At 41.7% G+C, this 26,414-nt stretch overlaps 2 protein-coding genes across 3 annotated transcripts in view; one reads left to right on the top strand and one right to left on the bottom strand.

Annotated features, from left to right (window-relative positions):
• The first annotated feature begins 329 nt into the window (after nt 1–329).
• Nucleotides 330–8,713, top strand: KIF20A (kinesin family member 20A). Its single transcript, XM_026047428.1, has 19 exons — nt 330–342; nt 740–915; nt 1,386–1,475; nt 1,581–1,700; nt 1,929–2,067; nt 2,161–2,348; nt 2,434–2,578; nt 3,250–3,450; nt 3,710–3,821; nt 3,922–3,993; nt 4,581–4,724; nt 4,806–4,971; nt 5,234–5,395; nt 6,088–6,227; nt 6,332–6,434; nt 6,992–7,199; nt 7,537–7,628; nt 7,865–8,002; nt 8,099–8,713. Exons 2-19 carry the CDS (start codon nt 757–759, stop codon nt 8,366–8,368), a joined length of 2,649 nt encoding a protein of 882 aa, XP_025903213.1. The 5' UTR covers nt 330–342; nt 740–756; the 3' UTR covers nt 8,369–8,713.
• The window catches only part of SFXN1 (sideroflexin 1), an 18,934-nt gene continuing 1,073 nt past the window's right edge, over nt 8,554–26,414 (bottom strand). The window contains exons 1-11 of one of the 2 annotated variants that reach the window (XM_026047429.1): nt 26,255–26,375; nt 22,174–22,346; nt 21,465–21,635; nt 19,610–19,708; nt 18,676–18,751; nt 17,528–17,613; nt 16,441–16,568; nt 16,021–16,070; nt 10,875–10,924; nt 10,120–10,167; nt 8,554–8,809 (exon numbers count right to left, since the gene is read on the bottom strand). In XM_026047429.1, the coding sequence (XP_025903214.1) occupies nt 8,713–8,809; nt 10,120–10,167; nt 10,875–10,924; nt 16,021–16,070; nt 16,441–16,568; nt 17,528–17,613; nt 18,676–18,751; nt 19,610–19,708; nt 21,465–21,635; nt 22,174–22,337 (969 nt within the window). In that variant the 5' untranslated portion in view covers nt 22,338–22,346; nt 26,255–26,375 and the 3' untranslated portion in view covers nt 8,554–8,712. Of the gene's footprint in view, nt 8,810–10,119; nt 10,168–10,874; nt 10,925–16,020; nt 16,071–16,440; nt 16,569–17,527; nt 17,614–18,675; nt 18,752–19,609; nt 19,709–21,464; nt 21,636–22,173; nt 22,347–26,254; nt 26,376–26,414 lie in introns of those variants that run through there. The other variant, XM_026047430.1, reaches the window with a different exon arrangement.

Below are 26,414 nucleotides of genomic sequence, written 5' to 3'. Positions count from 1 at the left end.
CCCGCTCCCCGCCCCGGCCCCGCCGCCGCGGGCCGCCGCTCTCCCGTCGCTCCCCACTCCCCCCTCACGGCGAAGATCCGCACTCACTGCCCGTCCCCGCCGCCATCTTCCCCGCCCGACCCGAGACGGGCAGGGCGGAGCGGCGCGCAAAGCCCGCCGGGAGCCAGCCGCGCACGGCCACCGCCCCGGGCGCCGGCCCCGCCCTCCCGCGGCCGCACGGCGGGCGCTGATTGGCGGCCGCGCAGGCGCGGGCTCCCATTGGCGGAGCGGGCAGCGCGGCGAGGTTTGAAACCGCTCGCAGGCCGCGCCGCGCGGAGCCGAGGCGAGAGGGGCGCGGGGCAGGTGCGGGGCTGCGGGGAGGGGGCGGCCTCGTGGGGCCCTGGGTGGCCGTGCAGGGGGCCCTGCCGCGTGGGTGGCTGGTGGGGGTGCCTGTGTACGGGGGGTGTTTGGAGGAGCAGGTCGTGCGTGGGGGGGCTGCGTGTGTGTTGGAGGAGGGTGTGCAGGGCTGTGTGTGGGGGGGTCTCACGTGGGGGCTCTGGGTGTGTGGAGGTCCCCGCACTGGTTGCTGTGTGTGCTCCACTGAAGCCTTGCAGGGCGGTTTGCGTGTGCAGGGGGYGTGGGCTGGGGGGTTGTGTGATGGGGTGTGCGTGGAGGCTGTTTGCAGGGAGAGAAGCCTCCTGAAGGCTCCCGGGGGCGGCTGCAGCGTTGCCCCCTCTTCACGGTGTCCTTCTTCCTCCAGGAGTGCTGAGAGACGCCATGGCCCAGGTGCTCCTCTCCCCAGGGCTGTTCTCTGATGAAGAACCTGCAGCCTCCCCTGTTCTCGAATCCACTGCGACGGGCTTTGGGGCTGATGTGCGCAAGGACCTGCTGTCCGAGTTCTCTGCCATCTCCCCGGACCTCGGGGGCTCCCAGCAGGTGAGACTGGAGCTCTTTCCCCACACAATAGGATGGAGTCTTGGCTTGTGACTGCTGTGTTGCTCCAAAAAGGTGCTGTGATACAGGGCTGACTGGCACTTCGGAGTTGGGCAGAACAAAATCTTAAGAGAAGATCCTGTTCCCCCTACGCACCCTCCATTGAGGRTGTCCTCTATTGTGAGCGATGTGCTCTGAAGGCCACAAACAGAAGGGCCTCCTGGTGTGATGCTTGACTCGGGACTGGTGTTTGGGCTGTTGGTCTGATGCACTAGATGCTTAGGCATTTTGAGGCACCCCARTGTTTTCTGTGCAAGTCTTCTGGTGTTGCTGGAGCTCTAGAGATTACTGAGCACCAGGTCAGGGTAGTCCCATGTGATCTATGCTRTGGTTTCCATTAGGATTCTGAGTCTGATGTGCGATGGTTGTATGACTTCTCTGGCCAATGCATGTAACCTGTGCTGACTTTGCAGGCTGCAGCTGAAGATAGCAATGGGAAAGTAAAAGTGTATCTCAGAGTTCGGCCCCTGCAGTCTACAGAGCTGGAAAAGGGGGAAGATCAGGTAAGACACTGAACTAATCAGACCGAGAGCTCGTTGGAGGAGCAGTCCTTTGTGTTGTGGCCTCTTGCGAGCCATTGAGGTGACGGAATTTAACTGCTCTTTCAGGGCTGTGTCTGCATTGAGAACTCGGAAACTCTGCTTCTAAAAGCCCCCAAGGACTCTTTCACCATGAAGAACACTGAACGTGGGGTGGGACAAGCAGTGCACAGATTCACTTTCAGCCAGGTAGGTAGCCGGGGCAAACAATCCCCCTGCAATTTTTGTGAGCTTAAACTGCCATTAGAGATAGAAAAGCTGAGTTAATGATCAGTGATACCGGTGTGGGTTACAYTGTTCTCTTGTGCAACTCTTTCCTTTGGTGTGGGGGAAGTGGAGGGGACAATAGTTGTATGGTATCRCTTGAACAAGCAGCAGTCAGAAAAGATCTAGCTATTTTCCTTGCCTTGTTTGCAGATCTTTGGGCCAGATGTGGGGCAGAAGTTGTTCTTTGATGCTACAATGAAGCAGGTGGTAAAGGATGTACTAAATGGGCAGAATTGGCTGGTTTACACCTACGGCATCACCAATTCAGGGAAGACTCACACTATTCAGGGTAAGAAGAATACTAGATGTTAGTGGCATGTTAAGGGAGTTATCTGTGTATGTGTGCTGAGTCCTCAGCCTGTTGTGCTTGCTACTGCTTCAGGTACCATTAAAGACGGTGGGATTCTGCCTCGGGCCTTAGCAGTCATCTTCAATAGTGTGGGGGACCAACTGTATCAAGCCATGGATCTGAAACCTTCCCTCTCCAGCGAGGTGATGTGGCTGGACAGTAGGCAGGCTCGGCAGGAAGAGACCAAGAAACAGACCTTGCTGCGGGGGGGTCTCTGGGAGGTGAGCAAGCTCCTTCTAGCTCACTTGTGTTAAGAGGAAAGTGATGGTGCTAATACTGCAGACTCATGCTCTCCACTTCTTCCAGGAGGAGCTATTAACACCACTGAAGAGGAGCCATAGTGCTGAATCCCAGCTTCAAGCCACCACAAGTGGCAGTTTTGACAGTGGAGTTGCTGGCCTCTCTTCATCTAGCCAATTTACCAGCCATTCAGACCTCAGCCAGACAGAAGGTACAGGGGGGCAGCCTGTCCTTGCACTGCTGCTTTTAACTGGGGGCAGGGGGAAGAAAGGAATGTTTATTTGGTGTAAGGGAGTGAAGATTCTGCATTCTCAAGAATTTTGTAGGAGGAAGATGAGGATCTCTGTGCTGAAGAACTGTGCACGTGTTGTTAGTATAGGAAGAGCTGACAACGGTTTAATAACAAAGCCTTGTGAAATGAAAAATTACTTGAATCTTGACTCTCTTAGCTTATTGGGAAGCTGAGCATCATGCAGTGGGGATAGGTGGAAAGCAGGGTGCTGAAGCTGACAGGCTGCATTGAGCAGACTGTTAAACCTAGGGGATAGTAGCTCACTGGATGGCCAGAAGAGTCAGCAAGGTAACCAGGACTATAACTTATTCCAGAGGGGCTTTTGTTTATGATACCCTGTACTCCTAGAGTAGAAATCAAGCACATAGAAAGTCCTTATACAGCAAGGAGGATGCTGCTAAAGGGAAGCTTAGAATGTCTGCCTGGGTATAGGTGTTAGAGGATGCCTGGCTTCRAGTGGAGGAGTATAGAATAGATTTGAGCCAGAGGAAGTTTTCCTGCTCAGGAAAGATACCTAAATTTCAAGTTAAGCTACTCAAGTTCAACTTGTGAAAGGAGCAATCCTGCATTTTCCTCTTATTCTTTTCCAGAACTGGGTCCTCGCTGGTCTGATCTGGATCGTATTTCACTCACTACCACAGCAGATGTGCAGTTCTCCATCTGGGTCTCCTTCTTTGAAATTTACAATGAGTTAATCTATGACTTGTTGGAACCAACTCCACCAGGCCAGAACCGCAAGAGGCAGACRTTGCGGCTCTGTGAAGACCAGACTGGCAACCCCTATGTGAAAGGTATGTCTGCCTGCAAAATACTTAGGGATTTAGATGCTAGAGGTGGGTCTGGGAGGATTGTACTTGGGGTACTCTGTGGACTGAGTTGGTACTTAGCAGGAATGTGTTGGGGAGCATGTGCTGTGATCTTTAGGTTTCTGATGTCTAAGTAGGGTGAAATGAGGTTTCTAATGCCAAGGAAATGCAACAGTGAAGCTGGGACAGAGCTAACTGGGACTGAGTCCTGACTAACTTGCCCAATGCATGTGTGCTTTTTCAGATCTAAATTGGGTCMATGTCCGTGATGCTGATGAGGCCTGGAAGCTCCTGAAACTGGGTCGGAAAAAACAGAGTTTTGCTAGTACCCACATGAACCAGAACTCCAGTCGCAGGTTTGGGGAGGGAACAGCGTGTTTAGACTTACTCACGCAATTCTGAGGAGCTTTCACAGGCCATATTTCTATTTTTAAATATCTGTTTTTCTTTTTATAGTCACAGCATCTTTTCTATTCGGATTCTGCACTTGCAAGGAGGTGGCAGTGAAGTTGTTCCCAAAATCAGCGAGTGAGTTTCATGCCCTTTAGGAYTGTGTGTGTGTGTGTTTCCCTACTGTGGAATTTTTTTAAACTTTTTTTAAACTTCTCTGAGTTTACGGATCTGGGTATGTGAATATCCTGAGGTGGATCCAGTTAGAAGTGCCTGGAAGGAGCAACTAAGTCCCGGAATTGACAGTGGGAAGGAATTTGTGAGAAGTGCTGTCAAGCACAACTTGGTAGTTTTCAGGCTCCCTTAATGAGGGTGAATGTGGATAACTGTTCTTGTTCCGGAACTGGTTTGTTGCTGGTGCCTGTTCTTGGGATGTAATTATCTGGAAAATGAATTGACCCAGCACCTGGAAAGTCTCTGTATTGAAGACTGACAGATGATCTTCAAATATGGTACTACTAAGCTATTACACTATCACCTGGTGTAGCCCCTACAGTTTAGATAAGCTACTGCTGCCTGGTAGGGTCCGCACTGCAAAGGYGCTCCTGCACTCTAGGGAAGCTGGAAGAGGGTGAGCAGGATAAGATAATCACAGAGTATCTGACTTTTAAACCTGGGCAGGACAGKGCAAACTCAGAGGGTCATATTATCTCCTGCTTCTTCAGGCTATCTCTGTGTGACCTTGCGGGGTCAGAGCGCTGCAAGGACCAGAAAAGTGGGGACCGAATGAAAGAAGCAAATAACATCAACACCTCCCTGCACACGCTGGGCCGCTGCATTGCTGCCCTCCGCCAGAACCAGCAGTCCAAGCAAGTACTCAAGACATCATGGGAGGGGATGAGGGAAGCTGTTGTGCTTTTCCAGGGGCTCACTCTTGGGTCTCCCCATAGATTGAAGCAGACTGTGGTTCCCTTCCGGGACAGCAAGCTAACACGGGTGTTCCAGGGATTCTTCACTGGACGTGGACGCTCTTGCATGATTGTCAACATTAACCAGTGTGCATCTACATACGATGAGACTTTGTATGTGGCCAAGTTTTCAGCCATTGCCAGTCAGGTAAGTTGTACATCTCAATCATGGAATGCTTGGGATACTTCTTGCTTCTGTGGGAATGGGGCCCTTTCCATCACAAGGGAAGGTGGGGATGCTTGCAAGTCCTCCCCTGCTTCTTCAGTGACTTATTTCCTCTTCAAGTTTCCAAGTTTTCCAAGTTCTGCTAAACTTAGAGGCTTGACAAAGGGCAGAGAAGTGTCCCAATTCAGGACTGCATGACTTGCAGGCTTGTGGACTTGAAGTAATGGTAGCCTTTTTCCTTCAGCTTGTTCAGGCACCTCCCACAAAGGTAGGACTTCCATCCATACAATCAATCATCAAAGAGCACAGCAGGAGAACCAGCCAGGGGCCAGAGGCGGTGGCAAAAGAAGCGGAATCAGAAGATGACAGTGAGGATGAAACAGAAATCACCATGTATGAGAAAGAGGTGGGTAGTGGTATGTTTTACCTCCTTTCCAGATAGAAGGGCATGAACATGACTGTTAGTTTTGATCTGAAARCTGGAGCCCAGCAAAAATAGAGATCACAGAGAACCCCAGAAAGATATGGGAACCTTAGACCAAGAAATTGGGRATCCATGAAAAGATTCAACAATCAAAATCTGAAGCACAGGCTTAATTTGGAAGCAATTYGGCATCTGTAGAAAGGGGAAAGTAAGAGCTCAGTTGCAGACCATACTCTGCTATGCAAGGGAGAAACCTAGAGATCAGAAAGCAAAACAGATGCCTTTAAGGAAAAAAGCAACTCTTCCAGATCCTTTGCATGCGCAGCTGGACTTGCTGAAAGATTAAGAGATGGAGGAGCTAGATTAAGAGATGGAAATTGAAAGATTAATAGACTTCAGTTGCAATGTGCCAAGGTGGCAAAAGCCAGTGCAGTCCTGAGTAGTGTAGAAAGAGAAACTGTTCTAGAGACAGTTCCATGTGGAATGTGGTGTCTAGGCAGTCTCACTGCAGAGGAATTCAAAGCAAGGCTGGCAGCTTCTCTTTGCAAGTGACTGAAAGCACCTTTAAACCTTGATTCACTCAGGCAGGAGGTCCAAGATCAGCAGGGTTTGTTTCCCTAGGCTTTATTTCTGTTGTGCAGCGTGGACAAAGCAGTTTGGTGTCCTTACTGCAGGACTTGCTGCGTATAGTGGATGCTGCACGAGAGCTGCTGGTGCAAGAGCGGCAGGAGAAGCTGCAACTAGAAATGCGCCTCCGTGAAGAGATCTGCAAYGAGATGCTGGAGCACCTGCAGCAGAAAGAGCAGTGGTGCAGGTACAGCTTGTTCTGATCACCTGAAGAATCGAGTGAACTGTGATAGAGAGGGGAGACCAAACGCAGCCAGATCTGATGCCTGCAGTTATTTGCTCTCTCTGTAGCCAACACGTGGATGCCCAGAAGGAGCTGCTAGAGGAACTGTATGAAGATAAAYTGAACAACCTGAAGGAGGCACTTACTGACTATTACCAAGAGGAGATCCAGGTTTGTTCAGGGCAATGGAATGACATTACGAAGTGGTAGTGGGTTTGGGAAAGGAGGCAAGATGCTTGAATCAGGAAGCTGATAATTGTGTGAATTGAGAGCAAGGGTTTTGCTTCTGTGTGCTTGCAGTATTCCTTGATAGCTCAATCCACAGTTTTTGGCTACTGCTTTATGCAGATCACCAGGCTTTCTGTTTTTCAGCCCTTAGTTTACACTCTAAAGTATCAATTCCTCTGTTTGCTCAATATAAAGTTTTCCTTCACCCCTTCACTCTGTACTAACCTGCTTTACAATCTGCAGGTTAACACAAGTTCTGTGAWTGATCTCTGAAGATGCCAAATCTCTAAAATCTTTTGTGAGGAAAGGCTGGAAAAAAATAAGCTCAGGAAATGGTTTCACTGCCTTCACTTAAGGACACTAAGTGCTAGGRTTAGTGAGTAAAGTGTAAGATATAAGAAAATCTCCTGGAAGAAAWGGACACAAAGTTACTGAAGATTCAGTGAGCAACAACTGTGTTAAGAGATCTTTGTTTTTTACAAACAAATTTGCTTTCTTAGGTCCGTGATGAGAAGATAGAGGAGCTCCAAGCTACTCTGCAGGAGGAAAAACAAAAACTGGAAAACCTGCAGGCTAAGGCAACGGACTCGGAGCAAGGCCTGCGTAGATCAAAGCGAGTGGCTGCCTCGGGCACTCTGCAGCAGGAACTGCTTGAAACTAAAKCCAAACTAGAGCAGTGTCAGATGGAGTTGAATACAGCAACAGCAGGTAATGAAGTGGTGCTGCCTTGGCTCTSAACAATGTTTGAGTTCTCCCTGCAGAAAGTTAGAATATTTTGTACTAGATTTGGACACTGAAACTGTTTTGAGTTGTGGGAGAGGATAGGAACAGTGTGCAGGATGGATTTGTCCTTGTTTACAYGATGATCGCAGAACCTAGAAAGTCCCTTTGTTTAACTGAAAGAAGGTGCAAGAGCCATGCCTGCACAAATCCAAAGCCTTGCTCAGTTTGCCTGTGGCATCTTTTCTCAAAGGGCTGAAGTAGCTTGAGGAAAAAAATAACCCTGATGAATGTACTGTAGCCTGCTGCTTTTGTCTGTTCCCAGAGCTGCGCAAATACCAGAAATTAGTGGAGCCACCTCCCTCTGCCAGACCCATTACAATGGATGTAGATAAGAAGCTGGAGGAAGGACAGAAGGTAAGTTCGCTATTGTGTTATGGAATGGAACTTCTGTGGGGGAAAGTGGTTGCTAGTTTGGAGTATTTGYAGCTGTTGACTGCATGTTTTTAAATGAATGGTTAAAGGCAAATGATCTGCTCAAAACAGACCTTTATCAGATGTTTGGAAGGTCTGCTACCAGAGATACCACTGACTCTCACCAAGATAACATTTAGCTTTGAGGAGATCTTATGTTAAATCTCTCCTTCCTATAGAATGTGAGATTGCTGCGGTCGGAACTGCAAAAACTTGGGGAGTCTCTCCAGTCTGCAGAGCGGGCGTGCTGCCACAGCACGAGTGCRGGGAAGCTCCGAGAGGCCCTCTCTGCTTGTGATGACATTCTGGCCAGACAGGTAACACAGATGTCTGGTTGGGGGTTGCAGGGGATTGAGACTAAGGCCTGTTGCCCAAACCAGCAGGTAAAGTTAAGTAATATCCTGTCTTCTCAGGACCAAACACTGGCAGAACTGCAGAACAACATGATGCTGGTAAAATTAGACTTGAGGAAGAAAGCAGCTTGTATTGCTGAACAGTACCACACTGTGCAGAAGCTCCAGGCTCCCCCAACATCCACCTTAAAGAAACGGTTCTGTGCCAACAGGGAAAACCTCCAACCAAATCAGCCTCCTGGTAAAAAGCCCTTTCTGCACAACCTTCTATCACGTTCAGCTTCCCGTCCTGCTGGCAGAGGGTGGCAACTTCGTTCAGTTGCTCTATGACTCTTACCAAAGAGATCTCTGCCCCACTATTATTGGAACAGGTGGCAAATCCAATATAATAGCATCTCTTTTTCTTTGTGCGCTTGTTTTTTTATTATTGTAGCTGCTTGAGAGCTTATGTAAACATTTATATATGTATGGTTAAACTTTTTAATCAAAACCAAAGTGGACAAATGAGGTTTGTAACATAAACACTATAATGAGGAAAGGTCTTTAAATATAAAATAATGTGCATGATTGAAGTTGTTTAACAAAAGCACAGGTTAAGTGAGTTCTCTTCAACTATATTGGCACATAACTCAGTTCACAAGATCCTCTGTGAAAGGTATTCTGCCTTCCTTGAATTATAATCCTTTATTAAAGTATACACGTTCTAATTCAGGGCGGCTCTCTCGGATCTTGGCTTGCAGTTCTGGTTCCAAGCGTGCTACAGCCATGGAACTAAGCAAAAGAAACAGTAACACTGTTATATATAACAAGCACTTGACTCCACGCTAAGAAAGATGATGCATCTAGTTCAACTTTTGTTTGTGGGCTTGTGTGTTTTCTGTTTTGTGAACAAGTCATGTTCACAGATTGGGGTGAACGATCTCTCAAATGACAGCAGGATGTTCTATGGATACAACCAGCTGAACTGCTATTGTCATGAGGTTAGGAATCTAGTTACTTAAGGTTGTTCATGGCAATAGTAGCTTCCATTTTTGAAAGTTTGTTTTTTAAGAAAACATTGTATATGCTTATTTAACTTACTGCATGACTTTATTCAACTGAATAAAAGATTTATTTTATAAGACTCCTCTCCCAGAAGAGTAAATTTGGTTGACAGGTCATGTAAATAGTTGCAATTTCCTAAATACAGGTTGAGATCTGATTTTCTTATGAAACTTAGTAAGCACAGTAGTCTCCAGGAAAAGGAAATTGAGAGCCTGGTTAAAATCAGGAATTGCATCAAAATTGCCAATTGCCTACTCCTTTAACTGATTTGGTTCCAGCTTGCATCTTCGGGGCTGCATTTGGCATCTTGTGCCTAGTTTTAGCAACCGCTATTGATGCAAGAGTTCATTGAGTTCAAGACCCTCATTTACATAGTGCAGTTTGAACTAACCTTAATTGTAGATAACCCATTCAAGTTTCCATATRGCTTTAAGGTATAAAGATTACTATTCTTGTGACAACCTGCAGTCCTGAGATAGTGATGCATTGATGAAAAATTCTTACCTGAGTAAGATTAATCTGCTAACAAATAAGCATGTATATACTCAAGCGCTGTTCTCTCTAACTAGWGGGAATTCTCCTTTGAAAATTAAATGGATCTGATTGCATTTAAAATATCATAATATTATTGGACAGCAATGTGTTGCATGGGCTATGTTAGCCTCTATGAATCACTGCAGTGATTCCTAGYTTATCAAGTTCCAAGTCTTTCCCTGACCCCACAACTCCCAACATTTTCAGTCTGAAATAGATTGTACAAACAATTCCCCTAAGCCTGTCTGCTTGCTCGCTACCCCTCTATAAATGCATCTCTGAAGCTGCTAGGTGTTTATAAACAAACCAAATTCAGTTACTAGGTGTTGTTGATAAATAATAGTTATTGTTTTGATGAATTTTCTCATGCTTATSCCATTTGTTATGTGGGAAGTGAGACTGTGTGCTCGAGCAGGCATTATTTGTGTGTCTTTTCTGCAGTAACCTTGCATGCACTGGAAGTGTTAACATTAAAATAAGAACAACAAAACAGGACTACGTACCTTTTCTGAGGAAACAGGGCACAGCACAAAGGTGTTGCAAAGACAAGACTAGAAAAGATTAAAAAAGGGGTTTACAATGTTGAGGATACTAAAAAAAATCTAAACCCTTAAGCATGGTAAATAGGTAGAAAGCTTATTTGCTTTATTTTTTTTATTCATTTACTTGTTTTCCAGACAGGAACTGTTGGGTAATGCTTCACATTCTCACTGTGTAATACCTTATAGATTCTTTTACCTGCTATCCAGTTGAAAATGCATCAGTGCTATGCTTACAAATGCATATAAAACTCTTGTTCAATGTCCTTTCACAGAACTTTACATAGGTGCACAGGACAACTTAAAATGCTAGACACATTCAAGTCCTCAATGAGATCTGCTTCAGGAATTCATCAAAACTACAGGATTAGATTCCAGTCATCAGTGATGGAGAGAACAGCTGAAGCACCCTTTAAATTAAGCTGCTCWGTGCCCTTTCTTTGCCACTCCTGTTTTCCCACTTCCCTCCTCTTCTTCTGGCATATTCTTCATTTTATTAAATGCTTACTTTTGTTTATATCATTATCAGTTACAAGTAAAGTAACTGCGCTGGTCTCATGAACTTCCTCAACTCAACTGAGGAATGATTAATTTCTGTGGTTTCTAGCCCTAATCTGCATAGGCTTTTCCTTTAAATAAAAATATTTCCACTTCTTCCTTCAGAAAAACCTTACAGGTACATTTTAAAATAGCAGATGTGATTCAAGGAAATCACTCACCAGAAGCCAACTAATCCAACTTGAATGGGAGCACTCATCCATGGAAATCTCTGTTAAAAAAACACGCACAGTGAGTATGATGTCTCTTTTCCCCCCTTTCCTACCTTCCTGGMAATTTCCTGTAGTGTAAGGGACAGATTACATCTGAAGGACTGTTAGATGCAAATAAGGCAAAATAGTTACTGGAATATCTTAAATCTCAGCTCTGAGAGTCTGATGCAAATTCCTTTGAATGTAATAGAAAATGCCCAGGGATATCATTCCACACCTATTCTGAGTAAGTGTCACTGAAACTGGGCAGTTGACTSTTTTCCTTGTGTCCCAATTCTGACTTGAGTGTGAGACCATTTCTTCTATGAGTCCCCTATGCCCTCAGAATTTATCAAGAGAGCYACCTTTTGGAGCAATACAGCCTGGCTTACAAGGTCTTGAGGGGCACAGCAAATTTGGACTGAGACTCTCTCTGCAGGGGCAGCTGTAGCTACAGCCCCTCTCTCCACTGACATTCAACAGTTCTAATTTACAGCTGGGCAATTCTTTGTGTGCCACAGCAGTTGTCCTCCAAAAATAAAGGAGAGGGATCCAGCCTCTCTTAGCCCTTTCTCTATTCTTATGATTTTCTCTGTAGGTTACACGGGTAAGTTCYTACACATCAGTCTAGTGATTCTAGTTCTGCAAGAACTCAGCTCCTTCATGAAAGAAAAAGTGGTGGAAAAAGTGAGCAAACAACACAGAACAACACCAGAATGCAGCCTGTAAGATACRGATGCTTATTTTAAGCATCTCCTTCAATATTTTGATTTTTGCAGAACTATGTGCCAAGGAATGTAAGTTTTCTTGTAGGTATTCAATGATTTAGGAACCCCCCATTCTGTGTTAGAATTTTAGTTCAAATTAATTACTAATGAAATAAAACTAGACCTGGTTAAATGAGACTGCTGCAATGGGCTTTTGTTGTTACAATAAAACAAGTACCTTCAATAAGTAAGACCCACACACAACTGCTTCTATAACAAAAAGGTGATTTTGAAACAAACCTGCGAAGGACTCAATTACACATTAGAGTGAATAAGTATAAAGTTGATGCTTTGTGCAAGAAGCATTTCTCAAGCTGTAGAAGTTAAGGGAGAACTGGTGTACAAGAGCTGGTCAGTAGGTAAAAGCAGAACTGGAGAAAAAGAGGTTTAGAAAGCTCAGTAGGTTGATGCTGGTGCTAGAAGCAATATGTAAAGCACAGAAAACAAGCCTGAAATAAGCCCTCTCCAGAGTGTRAGTGAAGAGGAAATGATGTAGAAGATTGTTCCTCTTGGTGGCAGTCTGTAATCCAGAACTGAGTGCAGGAGGAACTGTGTGCAATTCAGCAAAACCCTGCAACAATAGATAAATAGGAAAAGATAACAATAGCAAGAAGCATAAAGTGTGAATTTAACAGTTCTCTGCTGTGTTGGCATCTGCTATGTTCATTTTAACTTGACTCAGCTGATATAAGTTTACTGAAAAAAGAAATTAAGCTTTGGAGGTTGGGAGAGTTAAGGGCAAGAGAGGATGTGAGGTAYACCAGAAGAGCAGACCTCAGACAGTGCTTATCACAGCCCAGGTATGAGGACACAGGAATTGTGATGAGACTGGCAGCTATTACATGTATTTGGGAAAAGAACACAAATTCTATACTGYGAAAGACTCCCCATTTAAGAGGAAGACTAAGACAAGAGGAATACTAAGCAGTGTGAGCTGAGACACTTAACAGAAAAGCATCTATTTTATAAAGCATTTTTATTTAATAGAGAAAAGGGTTCTTAGAGGGTATCATGACAGTAATATTATCAGATAGTGGTTTCAAACCTTTAACTTAGTTGATCATTAAACTAAAAGACTAGAGCTGCCTTAACAGTAGATGCAACCTAAGTGATGCCTGTTACATTTGTTGGAATTTATTTTGCTAAAGTGTCCGATCTGATGATAAAGTTACATTACTTTCCAAGAGTTACCAGACTACACTAACTAAGAAAGATGGTGAGGGAAAATACATGGTGGGGAAAAAAAAAAAAATCCAAAAGGTAACTATTAAGAATTGTAACTGCCTAGAGAATAATTCTGAAAAGAGAGAAAAAAAAAAAGCAAATCTCAAATACAGACTGTACCTCTGTACATCCCTACAAAGAGATAAAATAGAGAAAGGTATTTAGTGTGCTAGAGATCTATCACTTAACCTAGGAAGAAGGCAGCTTCAAATGATTTAGGATTTAATTTCCAGATGACTTCATGGAATCTTGAGCAGAGAGGCTGGACTAGGTGATCTCTAGAGGTCACTTCAGTGTGTGATTCTGTGAATCATATAGCAGTTAGTGCAGACCAAGAAAATGCAGAAATGATAATTAAGCAAACAAAAGACAAAAGGAAAATCAAAGCTTTCCTAAATGCTTCCTTTCATTGTTAGACCTCAAAGTGTTCCAGCTTTCCCAGCTTAACTACGATTGTTTTCTAGAAGATGAATAAATGACATGATGATTAAATTAGGAATGCAAAGAGGAATCTAAGGCATAAGACATTCAAGAGTGGTAATTAAAAAAAAAAGTCTGTTCTAGTATTTTAACAGTTTTGAATACATATTTTAGCTGCAGTTTAACAATCCAAGTGGCTTGTTTTATAGGATGCAAGAGGAAATTAGTGGAATCAACTTCAATGTCAACATGATATGCAAAATAGGAGAGAAACAGTAGATGAATCTGCAAAAGTGGTAATATAAATTAAAACCTCAGTGTCAATTAGAGTTTAAAGAGCATTTTACAGAAGAAAAATTATTTCTTTAGGAAAAAGGTCATATGTAAAATCTGTAACTCCTAAGCCTCGCAATAATGTTGTTWATGGCTCTTTTCACAGCAGCAAACTCATTTCTGCCCATAGCTAGTCAAGTGTAAATCAACAGGATAATGAATGCAGGCATTAATCAGCCTCATCACCAGGAACCACTACAGTGCTTAATAACACAAAATGCCTGCCAAAGCCACTGCTGAAGTCTAGGAAATAAAAAACACATTTAGAGCTTTCAAGGCAAGAAATAATTAGATTCTTTTTAAACCAGCAACTATGTGTTCATGTGTTTTTATTTTGAATATATTCCTGAACCATTTTCTAACTGTAACTACAGGGAATATTGTAATTCCCAACAACATTTCCATCAAAATGTCCTCATGCAAAACAGTATCAGAAGATGGGGATGAACGTTGCTATGTAGCCTACTTTTACTTCAAACATTAGAGAGTGACATCCTGCTATCTCGAGATATGCAGTCCAGAGGTATTTGTTTCTATCCCACTGCAGACCATCATTCTATTTTCTTTATTATTTCCTCTATTTTCTTTATTATTTCCCAACCATTTGCTTATTTTCTGGCCTGCTTGTATGCTGGCTAATGGGCTTTGGCAGGCATACAAAACTCTTTTCAGGAGTGATGATGTGCAAAGCAAAGGCTAAGAGAAATGAGTTAGTGAAGCGTTGTGTGGGTGGTGGGATGGTGCTTCTGAAACCTCAAAAGAACATGCACAAGCTGCTTGTTAAAAATGCAGCTCATTCCTTAATGGTTTTAATACTAATCTATACCAAGTGTTACCACTGACTACCTGCGGAGCAGTGTTTCACCTGAACTCACAGTCTTTGAGGCTGAGGGGGAGGAACAGGTGAGCATAAGCGGTCATGATGGTACCAAAGACCACTGAGCAGTCACTGAAGAAATCTCTCATTTTTGCTGATCTGAAAAATTCACAACACCCTTAGATTGATTATACTGCATAAAAAAATTATCGATATTTGTCTCCAAACTTCGTGAAAACCTTCCACAAATGTCATGTATTTGACAGCTGAACTGACTAGCATTTGTGACATCTCTCCCCTGTCAAACTTACATAAAACTATCTTTGCTCTAAATTTACAAATATTTTGATATTGAAAAATAAATAATCGCTATTTTGACTAATTTATTCTCAGGAACATAATTGCTCAAAGTTGCTGTCCCAACAGGGTAGGGCTCAAAAGATAATTTTGAAATAGCCAAATCAGTAAAGGGCATTTATGTTATAGAATAGTTCGTTTGAAYGAATTGCAGTCTCGCTTCTTTTAGGAGATATAAACATCTTGCACAAGCTTCTACTCTAAATCTCAAATGCTGCATTTCCTCTTAAATCATGAGAAATAGTTAAAAAAAAAACAGGATAAAAAAAGAAGTGCTTAAAGAAAACAAGGTTTTCAAAATTCAAAGACACTTGGGACTTCTTCCTAGTGTCTCATTTATATACTAAGACCCAACCATTTTCAAATGATGTAAGGAACTGAATAATCTAATTCAGTAGATTAGGTGTACAGCCTTGTTGCTCCCATAGTCCAATGTCTCTGATTTGGCCCATTTTTATGAKGAGTGCTCTACTCACCCTTTTCAGAGCATCTTAGGATGTGTTTGGGAAGTACAGGGCGTGTTTAAGGAAGGATCATGTTTGAGTAGACATCTGAAAGCATTTTACCAAATTCATCTGGCAAAATCTCGTGTACATGGAGCAGTGAAGTGAGAAAAATGAAAAACTGGTAGTTTTAAGGGTTTGGAGCTCATCTAGCTCTGAACATCATTTAAAATATTAAGGCTTTGATTCAGACAAGTACCTGCATTTGTTATTCCTTCATCCCTTCACAACAATTGGGTCATGCCTATGACTTAAACTCTGGTTATGGGTAACTGTTTTCCTGAATCAGCAGCAGAGCTCCYTCAGCTTGTTTGTGACTGGTTTCCGTTGAGATTTGATTTTTTTAATGGAAAGAATTACTTAAGTTCTCCCAGATTTGGACTTAAAGTTAATCCCTGATCAGAGTCGGAGGCATCTGAATTTTAGTTCAACATTTTAATACTTAACACTCTCTAACTACTCATTAAAATACTTTAATAGAGTTAAGCCACAGTTACAAGTTTTTATGTTTCTTTCTGAAAATTCAAACTCCCATCTTATCCTACAGGAAAAGACAATAATTGGTTTTCAGTAGCACAAGAATTTGTTTTCTATTTGGTAGGGAAATATGAAGACTTAAATAGTATTTTAAATATAACATGAAAATATTAACTTGCGATATAAACATATACATATAGATTGTTGACAAGACTAACCTTTAGAAAGGCTCTCTTCTCCAATGTATTCATTATAAAGGGAGGAATTGCTGCAAATGGGAGAAAGCAAAACATGAACCTTGAAGAAAAAGGCATTCTGTTTTAATATTCTGTTAAGATGAACTAATATATTAAAAGACAATTTTAACAGCCATTTACATTCTGTCAGTTCAAGACACTAGATTGCTACTTTACAAAGATAGATTCCCCAGTAAGTGCAGTTTCTAACTTCACAATAAACTAAACCTGAGTTCAAAAAGCTGACACTGGTCAAAACACACACTCTTCCCTAAACCAATTTCTCTCAAGTAGAAGTTGCTACTATATCTCTACCTGCTAGTTATAACTCTTTCTGCAAAAGCATCTCTCCTCACTTCAGAAACTACTAATCAAAGCTATATTGACTGAAGTTATCCTTACCCATGCCAGGAGCAGCCATCAGAATCCTTGATATAACCACCTGAGTAATTGCCTGCTGAGCTGCTTTGGTTGATTCACCCAGTCTGTTCCCATTCTCATCTGTGATRGGGATTCCAAACTTGAGTTCCCTGTTGAAAGATATAAATCCATGGAGTTCTGTTTTCCAAGTTCGTCTTTAGCACTCTTTGGTACAAAAGATTTCAAAAGACAGAGGAGTTGTGGAAAAAGTGAGCAGTTGAGTATCTGTAACAGCAGTCTACCACCGGAGCCTGATCACATGCATTCCAAAGGGGAAAAGAGAAGACCTGTTATCTCTGCAGTCTGAAGAYGGGGCAGGTTCCTTCAAAAAGCAATTCAGAAAAGCTGAACTTTCTGGACTGCTCTCCAAGTTGACTGTCTTTTCTCACAGACAACATATGGAACACAGGAAAATTAGTTTCACTGAACTAAAAAAAAAGTCTTTGTGAAAATCCCCTCCAAAACACTCCACGCCAATTCCAAACCAAATTCGAAATTCCATTCCATATCTAAAACATGGATRAAATACTACAATGGATTGAACTTCATACTTCCTTCCTCCTTCCCCACAATAGCCCTCTCTTCATAACAGGACATTTTCAATTTGTTTTTTCCCCACTTCTATTTTCAGTTCTAGTCAAATCAGATTACATGTGAAATTGTATTTGTGTGAAAAGACATTTTTTTTTAATCTTAGATGACCGAACAGAACTGCAGAGTCTGACTTCTACGACTTTTCTATGTGGAATTCGAAGAATCATTTTTGAAATGACTCTATTTTTCCTAATAGGAGCTTGTACTTAAAGGGTCCACATGATCAAGTTGTGGAGGACAGGTACTTGAYTTCTGAGATTCAAGACTGAAGAAATAAATGGGTATTTATCTAAAGAGAATGAGCATGATCTATTTTATAYGAGTCACAGTTGATCAATCAAAACAAGACTGCATGAGATTTTAGCAAGGTTTTGAAAAAAAACTAAAGATATAACATGCTTAATTTAGTGATGTGCTAATCTACTTGACAACATCATTTCCCTCTAAAATGAGTGATCTTCTTTCTTTTTCTTACCTTTGTCTCATTAGTGGAATATTAATACAGTTAGCAGCTGCAACAGCAGCAAAAGGAACAAATCTTCCTATGAGAGGTGAGACATGCTGTGAAAAGCATAGAGAGAAAAAATACAGGAAAAAAAAACACATTATGATTTTTTTTTCCAAGGGTCATACTAAGATGCATTTCATGTACTAGCGATAGACCAAATTTATTTCCTTAAATTTAAAATTTGGTGAAAACTCACCAGTGAGGCCTGCAGCAAAATAACAAACAAACAAGATTTAAGTCATAAGTACTTCCATCACAGTGAGCACTAGCACGAAGTTGAAAAAAAGATCTTAATTTGGTAGCATCACTGCAGAGCAGTGTCAGCTTCTGAATATGTCTGTCAACCCAAGGGCAACGCTAAATGGACCTTAACATCAGTGTCTCCACTGGCAAGGTTAAACCAGCACGTCTATACCAGCTGCTTTGCATCTAAGGCCGCTGACTCAGAAACTATTCATCTCATCGATATATTATATAACCTGATTTACTCTCTTAAAATAGTCTCTATTAAATAACTTGCCAATACTCTATCATTCCCAACACATTAAAGCATAAGCAAAGGGGTGCACAACACATTTTTGTTATTTTCTGTAAGGAATCTTTTATATAACATACTGTGCATTTATTTWAAAAAATCTAATTTTCTACATGAAACCAGTTCAAGAGATAAAACTTGCAYATGCTGCCGATTTCTTACAGCCAGTCTAGAGCCAGCGGCCACTTTTGCTGAAGCAATACTACCCTTTTAAAAACACACCTCTATCTTTTATAGTCATATTCAGATACTGGACACACGTTTTTATAATTACACATCCACTCCAGTTAACAAAAGCTATTTAGATACTTGAACAAGTAATAAAGATACTGCAAAACGGGCACCTTCTTTGGATAGTTTGTGTTACCAAAATAGCGTCCAGACATTCGAAATGTATTGAAGCCATCTATATGGGAGAAAATATAGCTGGAATCTRAACAAGGGAGGTGTCAAAGCAATTACAGCTCCATACTGGGAGCTGTGCACAACATGACACAGATGCACTGGAGAAGAAATGAGCCACTGATATTTAACAGAACAGCAAAGTATATTTAAGAATGAGAAAAAATATCAACAATACCTTGGTTAGTGCATTAAGTCCTAAAGCAGTTGCAACAGCACCCGTGGTAGCAGAGGCATAGGCTGTTCCCAGCTGGCTAAAAAAAAATAGAAATGTTTCTACATACACAACAATTACATTTATGTCACTTTAACTTTTCTATATTCAATTTTCTAATCACTTAAACTTACATAGCCAACTTAAATATCTAAGACAATATGCACAATGGTAACTGGTATCACCTGCACCAAAACCCACACAAGCTATGCTGTAAACATCTAAATTCCACTCACTCTGCTTTCAAATATAATTTACATGCTTCTCAACTAGCAGGTGTGTCTGTTTACCCTCTAATCCACCACTTTCTCCAGGAGGTCAGCAAGCAAGCCTGCCCCAAAAACAGGGAGGCAAGCATTGCAATTAGTCTCCTATTYATGATTTTTAGCATTCTGCACCTCCTTTATCTCTTTCTTTGCCTTCAAGCAGATGCAAGTAGCATGCAGGCCACCTCCTTAAAGGCTCCAGTTTGCAAATAAGCACACGGTGTTGCATGTGCTGCATTGCAGGACACAGGCAGAAGGCAACACCGGAGGCAACACATGAAGTTCCACAGAAAACATCAATTTAGAAATACTGTGCTATAACACCAAACTGATGCAGCATTTTTAAATGACTGATTGATCCGTGCAGTCAGGCTCCTAGCAAATCCTATGTTGTTGTTTAGGTGCTTATAATCATGGTGCTTAGACCCATCTTTAAAGGGAGAAAGGCAGATGTCATCTCCATCATTCTCACCTAATTCTAATTCTCATCTATTCTAAACCTATCAAGCTGGTATTAAATATAGATTCCCAAACCCGTCTGTCTATCACCTCAAACTTTAAAGCYCAACTGTGTCCAACGCATTGGAGAACTAGTTACAAATACACCAGAACTGTGTGGTTTAGTGTCTCACCTGACCGTGATGGGGGCATCACCGCTCCTGTTTGTGTAATTGACTATAGCGTTGAAGGACTGGTTAATCCACTGCCAGAAAACCACCGCTGGTGTCGTTCTTAAAACAAGAAACAATTATTATTATTTTTAAAAACATAGTTGAAACAACAGAAGAGAAAAATCGCAGGAAATCAAGAAAAAACAGTTCAAACTATAATCAGGCGGAGGTTCTTGTTTATCTGAATAAAACAATTCAGTCAATGAGATACTGTCTTACTAACAAAAGTACAAGTTACTCTATTTAAGAGATTTTAAAAGTATCATAAATAAGTAACTAAGTGTACTAAATGGCTGTAGTACTTTTGGACTAAGAAATTCCTGGTCCACAGATAGTTGGAGCCTGGGAGACTATACCAGGGGTTAGGTGTTCCTGTGTACCAGGGCCACAAACTCTGCACCTAAGGAGAAAATATTCAAGTTTCTGCTGCACCTTGCCACTAAAAATGACTTTGATTTTGAAATGGGAAGATACGTAATTTCTTGGGGGGAGRGGGGAAGGGGATTTGGATGATTTGAAAGGGTCTTCCCCTTCCTTCTGGTTTCAGTATCTAACTATGATGTAAAGGTACAGTGATAAACTAGCTGGATTTTCTCCGTCACTGCGGATTTTCTTCATTTCTTCTCATGCATGAGCAATTCTTCCCCATCCACCTTTGTGTTTCCTGAGCTACTGCAACACAGAGGATATTAGGYCCCCTATGACAAAGTTCAGACACGACTCACACTACCTTCCTGCGAGGCTAAGAGCCTCCCTAGGCAGAATGAGGAATTTGCCTTTTTTTTTTTTCCAGTAACCAGCAATAACCAAGACATATGGATGTGCAGTAAGATGGAAACTAAAATTCACCATCCAAGAACTTCTGCACAGTTCCATTCACACTGCTGAGGATATTTCTCCAAAAAAGTAATGTCTTCCAGGATAAYAAGCAGTTCAGTTTAGAGCGATTCTACCAATCATGCAGAAAAAATATAAATACCTTTTGTAACTACTATCACTAATAACAGAACACATAAAAATAAGCATAACCTGTTAACAGCAGTGTTTGTGGGCAGTTGCACTGGTGGTTTTATTTGTATTCTTGACAGACCAGTGCTTTTATAGACACACAAACACATGCAAACACAAGTGCCTTTCAGAATTGCTTTTCTGGAATGTGAATCAAGGTACTTTAGAAATTCCATCACTGAAAGTTATATTGGTATTTCTTCTGAACCCTCCTCTAGTCCTTGCTAATAAAGCCTTATTTCACTAATACGTTTCTAGCATAAAGCCTGCATAAAGCCTATTAACAAAAGACACAGGCTTCCACTAAAGACTTCTTCATACTGGTGAACTGAGGACTTCTGAGGAAATGGAAGGCTCTCACAGGTGCTGGAGGTACCAACAATTATTACACTGAAGCTATTCAATACTTACTTGGCAGACAGCACATCCTAAATGCCCGATCACTAAGGTTAGAATTACCAGGTGTCTTATCCTCTTTGTCCTCCACAAGGCTCTCCTACAAGGATGGGATTTGGGACCACTCAACTGTCTTGGTTAAGGACAAGTGGGATATTTGTGGGATAGTGAGGAAAAGTGGGATATTTGGTGAAGGATTAGAGTGGGCCAAGGATTTATCTCACAGCTACTTCTAAGGAAAGCACTAATCAGTATGGGTGTGAAGGAATGCAGAGAGAAAGACAAAAGGAAGCAAAATTTTATATTTTCAAACATTTATAATGCATCTAAAACATTCTGATGACATCAATATTCATTTTTATTCATCTAAATTGCAAGCAAATGTTTGAGGTGTAATATTGCCATTACTTACCTGTAAAAGGTCATCATACAACCTGTGATAGTCATGTTCATTGGGACCTGAGCTGACATTCTGCCAATCAAGATCATCTTTTCACCAGTGTCTGGATGAAAGGCGGAATCATAGATATATTTTGCTCTCCACAAATCATCTTCTGTCAAGCCAGGTGCCACGATACCTTGTCTTGGGACAAGTTAAAAAAACAACAGAAAAAAACATAACTGTTGGATCTAATAGATCCTTGATTTTTAAATGGATTGTTGAAATAAAAATGATCAAAACTTCTATTATGTGATTATGTTGGCTGAACTGATGCATCCAACACCAGATTCCTGTTTATTCAAAGCTGTATGAGAACTGCAGAGCTAAAATCTTTGCAAAGACATCAGCATTAAAACTTTGAAAATTTACTTTGCAAATATTTAAGAAATTACTTGCCTCAAACAGAGTAACATGTCAGAGCTTTCAACTCTGCTGTCACATTAATTATTTGCAAAATCAGTCACTTTTTCTACATGTCAGAGACTTAATAGTAGTGTAATAGTATTCTTAACGTGATGGTAGATGTTCTCACACAACACCACTTCCTCATTTATTAGAGAATATTCTAATGGGTACAGGTATATAACAGGAAGAAAGAGTGGTGCAATGAACACTGTGTCTTTCTTAAAACCAACATGGACTTATTTGGTCCAGCAGTAACAATAATCAACTGCCATACCTGTAATCATGAACAATTTTTCTTGCATTTTCTAGCTGGGCATCAGATAACAAAATATTCCGGGGATCTGTTACAGTAAAGAAGTGACTGGCGCGTCCAATGAAAGTGCTTTGATCCCATCGGGGCTCCTTAATATTAATATTTAACGGGATATCTGCTGACATCTTCAGAAACTGTAAGAAAAAAAAATGCGAATTTTCATTTTGGAATCCTTCTCATTTTAAAACACTCCTGTAACCTTTCAGTCTCTACACCTGCAAAATGAGGAGCAGTGAAAAAACAGCGAAGCCCAAGCACTGAACATCTTGCAGAACTGAGCTATAAACGAGCAAGTATTTACCCAGAAAGCAGATGATGTCAGTCAGCTTTTTTGTTTTGCTTCACCTCTAATGTTGCAGCACATGCCCAGGAACCTGTGTTTTTGATTATGGACTTTCAGAATAAGGAGATTTTTCTTCCATGTATCATGGACTAAAAGAAGATATTATTTTATCCAAAGAGACACCCTCAGTTCTGTGTTTTTAATAAACTTCTACAATAATATTTTAAAACAATACTGCTTTTATATGTTTTGCAGTCAGTGCTTTCAACCAAACAATATTCTGAACTGGGCTGAAAGTCCTAGGTTTGTTGTCCTTTCTCTGTTCAGATAGAATCATCTGCCACTCTGCACTCTAGTGTTTAATACTACCATTAACTCAGTGGGGAGGGAGCTTAAAAACAAGTGAGTGGCCTCTCCTAAAAATAATTATATAAGAAACAGCATAAAGTCTAATAAACAGTCTTGGTTCAAAGGCTGCATGTAGCTTTGCCCCAGAATCAGCAGCAGAAGACTTTAAACTTTGTTTAAAGGTTAACAACAGAACAACATTTGAAACAAATCTGCAAAATGCTGATTCAGGAGTAGTCRGGAATTCAACTCTCAGCTGCTCTTGTGCAAAGTTTGCATTTTTAAACATAAAACTGAACGCTATCACCACTGTTCAAATTGAAGCAATAGCTGCAAGTGTGGCAATGCTGTACTTCAGAGAGCAACAAAATATTCAGTTCTGAGCAACATAGATATTCGATAATTTATTTTAGCATGCATAAAAAGAAATGTGGTTGCAAACSAAAGATGAGGTTTTTAAAGATTAAACTGCACTTGCTACTAATGCTGCACTGAAAAGACCCACAAAGAAGGGACCTAGTTACTGCTGCGTGACCCAGTAATCCAGAGGACTGCACAATTATCTCCTTTGGGAAAATGTGGACACCCTGACCTCGCTCWGCAGTACAAAAATGATTAAAGCAGATTTTCTGCCTTCACTGCAACCATTTATATTTGTGTATGTGATTTGCACTCTGTGCAAAAGCCATTCCACAAATGGGAAACTTCATCCAGTATCAGTAATTTCTACAGATCATAAACTGAAACTGGAGGTAGAACAACAGAGAGATTTTTTGCTGATATAGCTGTGAATTCCATATCTGATCTAAATGCACATTTTCAAAGCTGTAATTATTGTTCAGAGTCAGAGAGCATCTCTAATGCCACAACATCCATTCACGAGAGAGAAAAACAGCTTTTGCCAGCACTCTGTGGAGTAGAGGGGCATTTCTGACAATGGTTAAAGGACAGAAACAACTTTTTAGTACTGGGGAGAGTGATACCATGAGCTCTCCATGAGAGAAACAGGCCTGAGAACCACCCTAGATATACTTTTCTTCTGAACACATACARAAGGCAGAATTCTCCTGCATGGGGATCCTTTGGTAAGCATCCTTAGATTGCTACCAGATAAAGTTAATAGCTGCTTTACTTCCTATAAAGAATTTTCTGCTACTTTTTGTTTTTACCCCAGCTGGAGCTCAGTTTACAACCTCTGGTGCCTTTGTCTGCAGAAACAGTCTTGGCTAGTGAAAGAACATCCTTTTACTGCTCCTGACTGTGATTTGGGAAAGTCAGCACAAACCAAGCTGAGGGAGTGGACGACACCAAGAAAAAAATATGTGATAAAGAAGTTGGTAACACCCCACCTCTTAGTGCCCGACTTCCAAAACGTAACCTGCAACCCTCTGTTACACAACACAGGGCACACTGGGAGTTTGAACCTACAATCAAAACAACCTTCCTGTAAGAGTAAAGTAGCTGGTAAACTAGCCTACAAAAATGCTGAAAAGGAAAGTTTCACTTATACTTTAGCCCTTACCAGAACTTAGACACCTAAGTCCAGGTGAATTAAAGGCACTTAGGCCAGAACACAATTCCCTAAATCTTCCAGAAGCAGACAAGTGGCCCCTTTTTGGAAAAGGAGACTGTAGTTACATTTCTCTTTTAAAACCCACTAAAAATAGAAGGTAACAACAGTACCTCTTTCTTATCACACTCCAGTAGGTTACAGGACAGTTCAAAAGTTATAACTACGTGCTGCTGAAAAAGTGTCATGTACAGAGTCATCAGGAGAGAAAAAAAAGCAGGTTTGACATATTTAGGCCCCCAGATCTCCATTCTTCAAAGCTGTGCCCTAACAGCCTGATGTCCAATAGTCAATGTCCTATTCCAGGACAAGAGATGTAGGCTGGAAAATCTTCAGGTTGAGGAAAATGCTGCTATAAAAGAGGAGAGGAGCATCTCTCTGCTTCTAACATAAAGTGAAACAACCAGGGCTACTTGGCTGTTGGTTTTTGCAGAGCTTAGTTCTTTTGAAGCATCTTCAACAGATAAATATTTAAGAATCTTGCTAGGCTTTTTATTCCTTAAATAAAGCATAGGTTTCCTGGGGAACTTCTCTGCCTAAAAAGCAAACAAACTTTGTTTTCCTTTCAGAAATTTGTTTTCCAGATTTTTCCTTTCTTGGAGAAATACCCACCACCCGCTTGTCCCGCTTGTAAAACATGACCTATTCTACTTCAAAACTACAACACATCAGCAAGGCAGCGGTGCAAAGTCAAACCCTGGGACTACCCATATTTCAACTGTTCTGCAAAGAACACAGCACGTTCTCCAGGTAGGTCAATCAAGCCAATATAATTATTTTAAATGAGAAGCACTAATGGATTTTTTAGGGGAATAAAGCATTTTCATARGATGACAAAACAACACCTCGCAGCCTTGTCAGGGTCATTAAGCAAGGGTATTCCTCTATTTGCTCTGTTTGCTTCCAAGAAGAAGCAAAGCTGATGACCGGGGGAGGTCTGAGGCAACATACCTGCACCAAACGCTATCAAAGCCACTTGCCAAGTTTCTCTTCCCCAGAGCAGCTACCACTGGCAAACAGGTATTTAAATCAAAAAAAAAAAATCCTTGCCTGCAATATGCTTTTTTTCTTCCTGTAGTAATAAAAAATAACTGAATGGTGGTTAAAGCAAATCACAGCAACGCTAAAAGATACTTTTTTTTTTTTTTGCTTACAAATGTAGGTCCTGTTTGTAGCCTAGCAACAAAAGCAGTAGTCTGTGTTAAATGGATAGCGCCTGCTGCAGGGCCCGTCTCCTCCAACAGCAGCCATCTTTGGAGTGTAACTTGAAGAGGGATTTCATCATTCGGCATTAAAGCTCCCTCCAGATGTTGGAGGTCGCAGCAGCCAGCTCAGCAGCGTGTGCTTTCAATCTGCCATCCGTTCCCTCACCGCCCTCATTTCCCCAGGGGTATCACACACACACACACACACACACACCCACCCCTATCCCGCATTACACGTTTACCTCTCTTTGGTAAATAAGATCTAGTTAAAAAAACAGTTTTTTTTTTTTTTTTCTCTGACAGGGGTTATTTCAAGCTCCTACTTCATTTCATTCCTGATCGCTTCTGACTTTTTTTCTGCTCCATGTTTTAAAACCCAAGGTCAACTTAATGAAGTTTATCTAGGTCTATCCGTACATGTTCCATACACTACTCTCCCGTAGCATTTCACTATGTAATATTTCTTTTCCTGCTAGGGTTCAAGCAGGAGATTTTTAAATCTGTATATTGGTATAAATCACTGCCCCTACCCTCTCCATGGCAGCATTATAATCACCCCCAATTCCTCACAGCTCAGTAAATAAATAGAAAGGCAGATGCAGATTCAGGCCCCTGGCCGGWGGGCAGCTGCCTGACCTCCGCGTTGCAGGGGCTGCTGCTCCCGGCGCAGAGCGGCTCCTCGCGCGGGCCCGGCCTCCGATCCGCCACCCTCCGAGACACGCTCGGTGTGGGGGTGGCTCTTGGTCCGGGATGCAGGTCCAGGAGGGGGGCCTGGGGATGCAGGGGAGGCAGGAGC

This window comes from Nothoprocta perdicaria, unplaced genomic scaffold (genome assembly GCF_003342845.1).
Source record: "Nothoprocta perdicaria isolate Ctin4 unplaced genomic scaffold, notPer1 scaffold_5, whole genome shotgun sequence".
NCBI classification, from domain to species: Eukaryota; Metazoa; Chordata; class Aves; order Tinamiformes; family Tinamidae; genus Nothoprocta; species Nothoprocta perdicaria.
The sequence above is the reverse complement of the archived record's forward strand: the minus strand, read 5'-3'. Positions and strand labels throughout refer to the sequence as shown.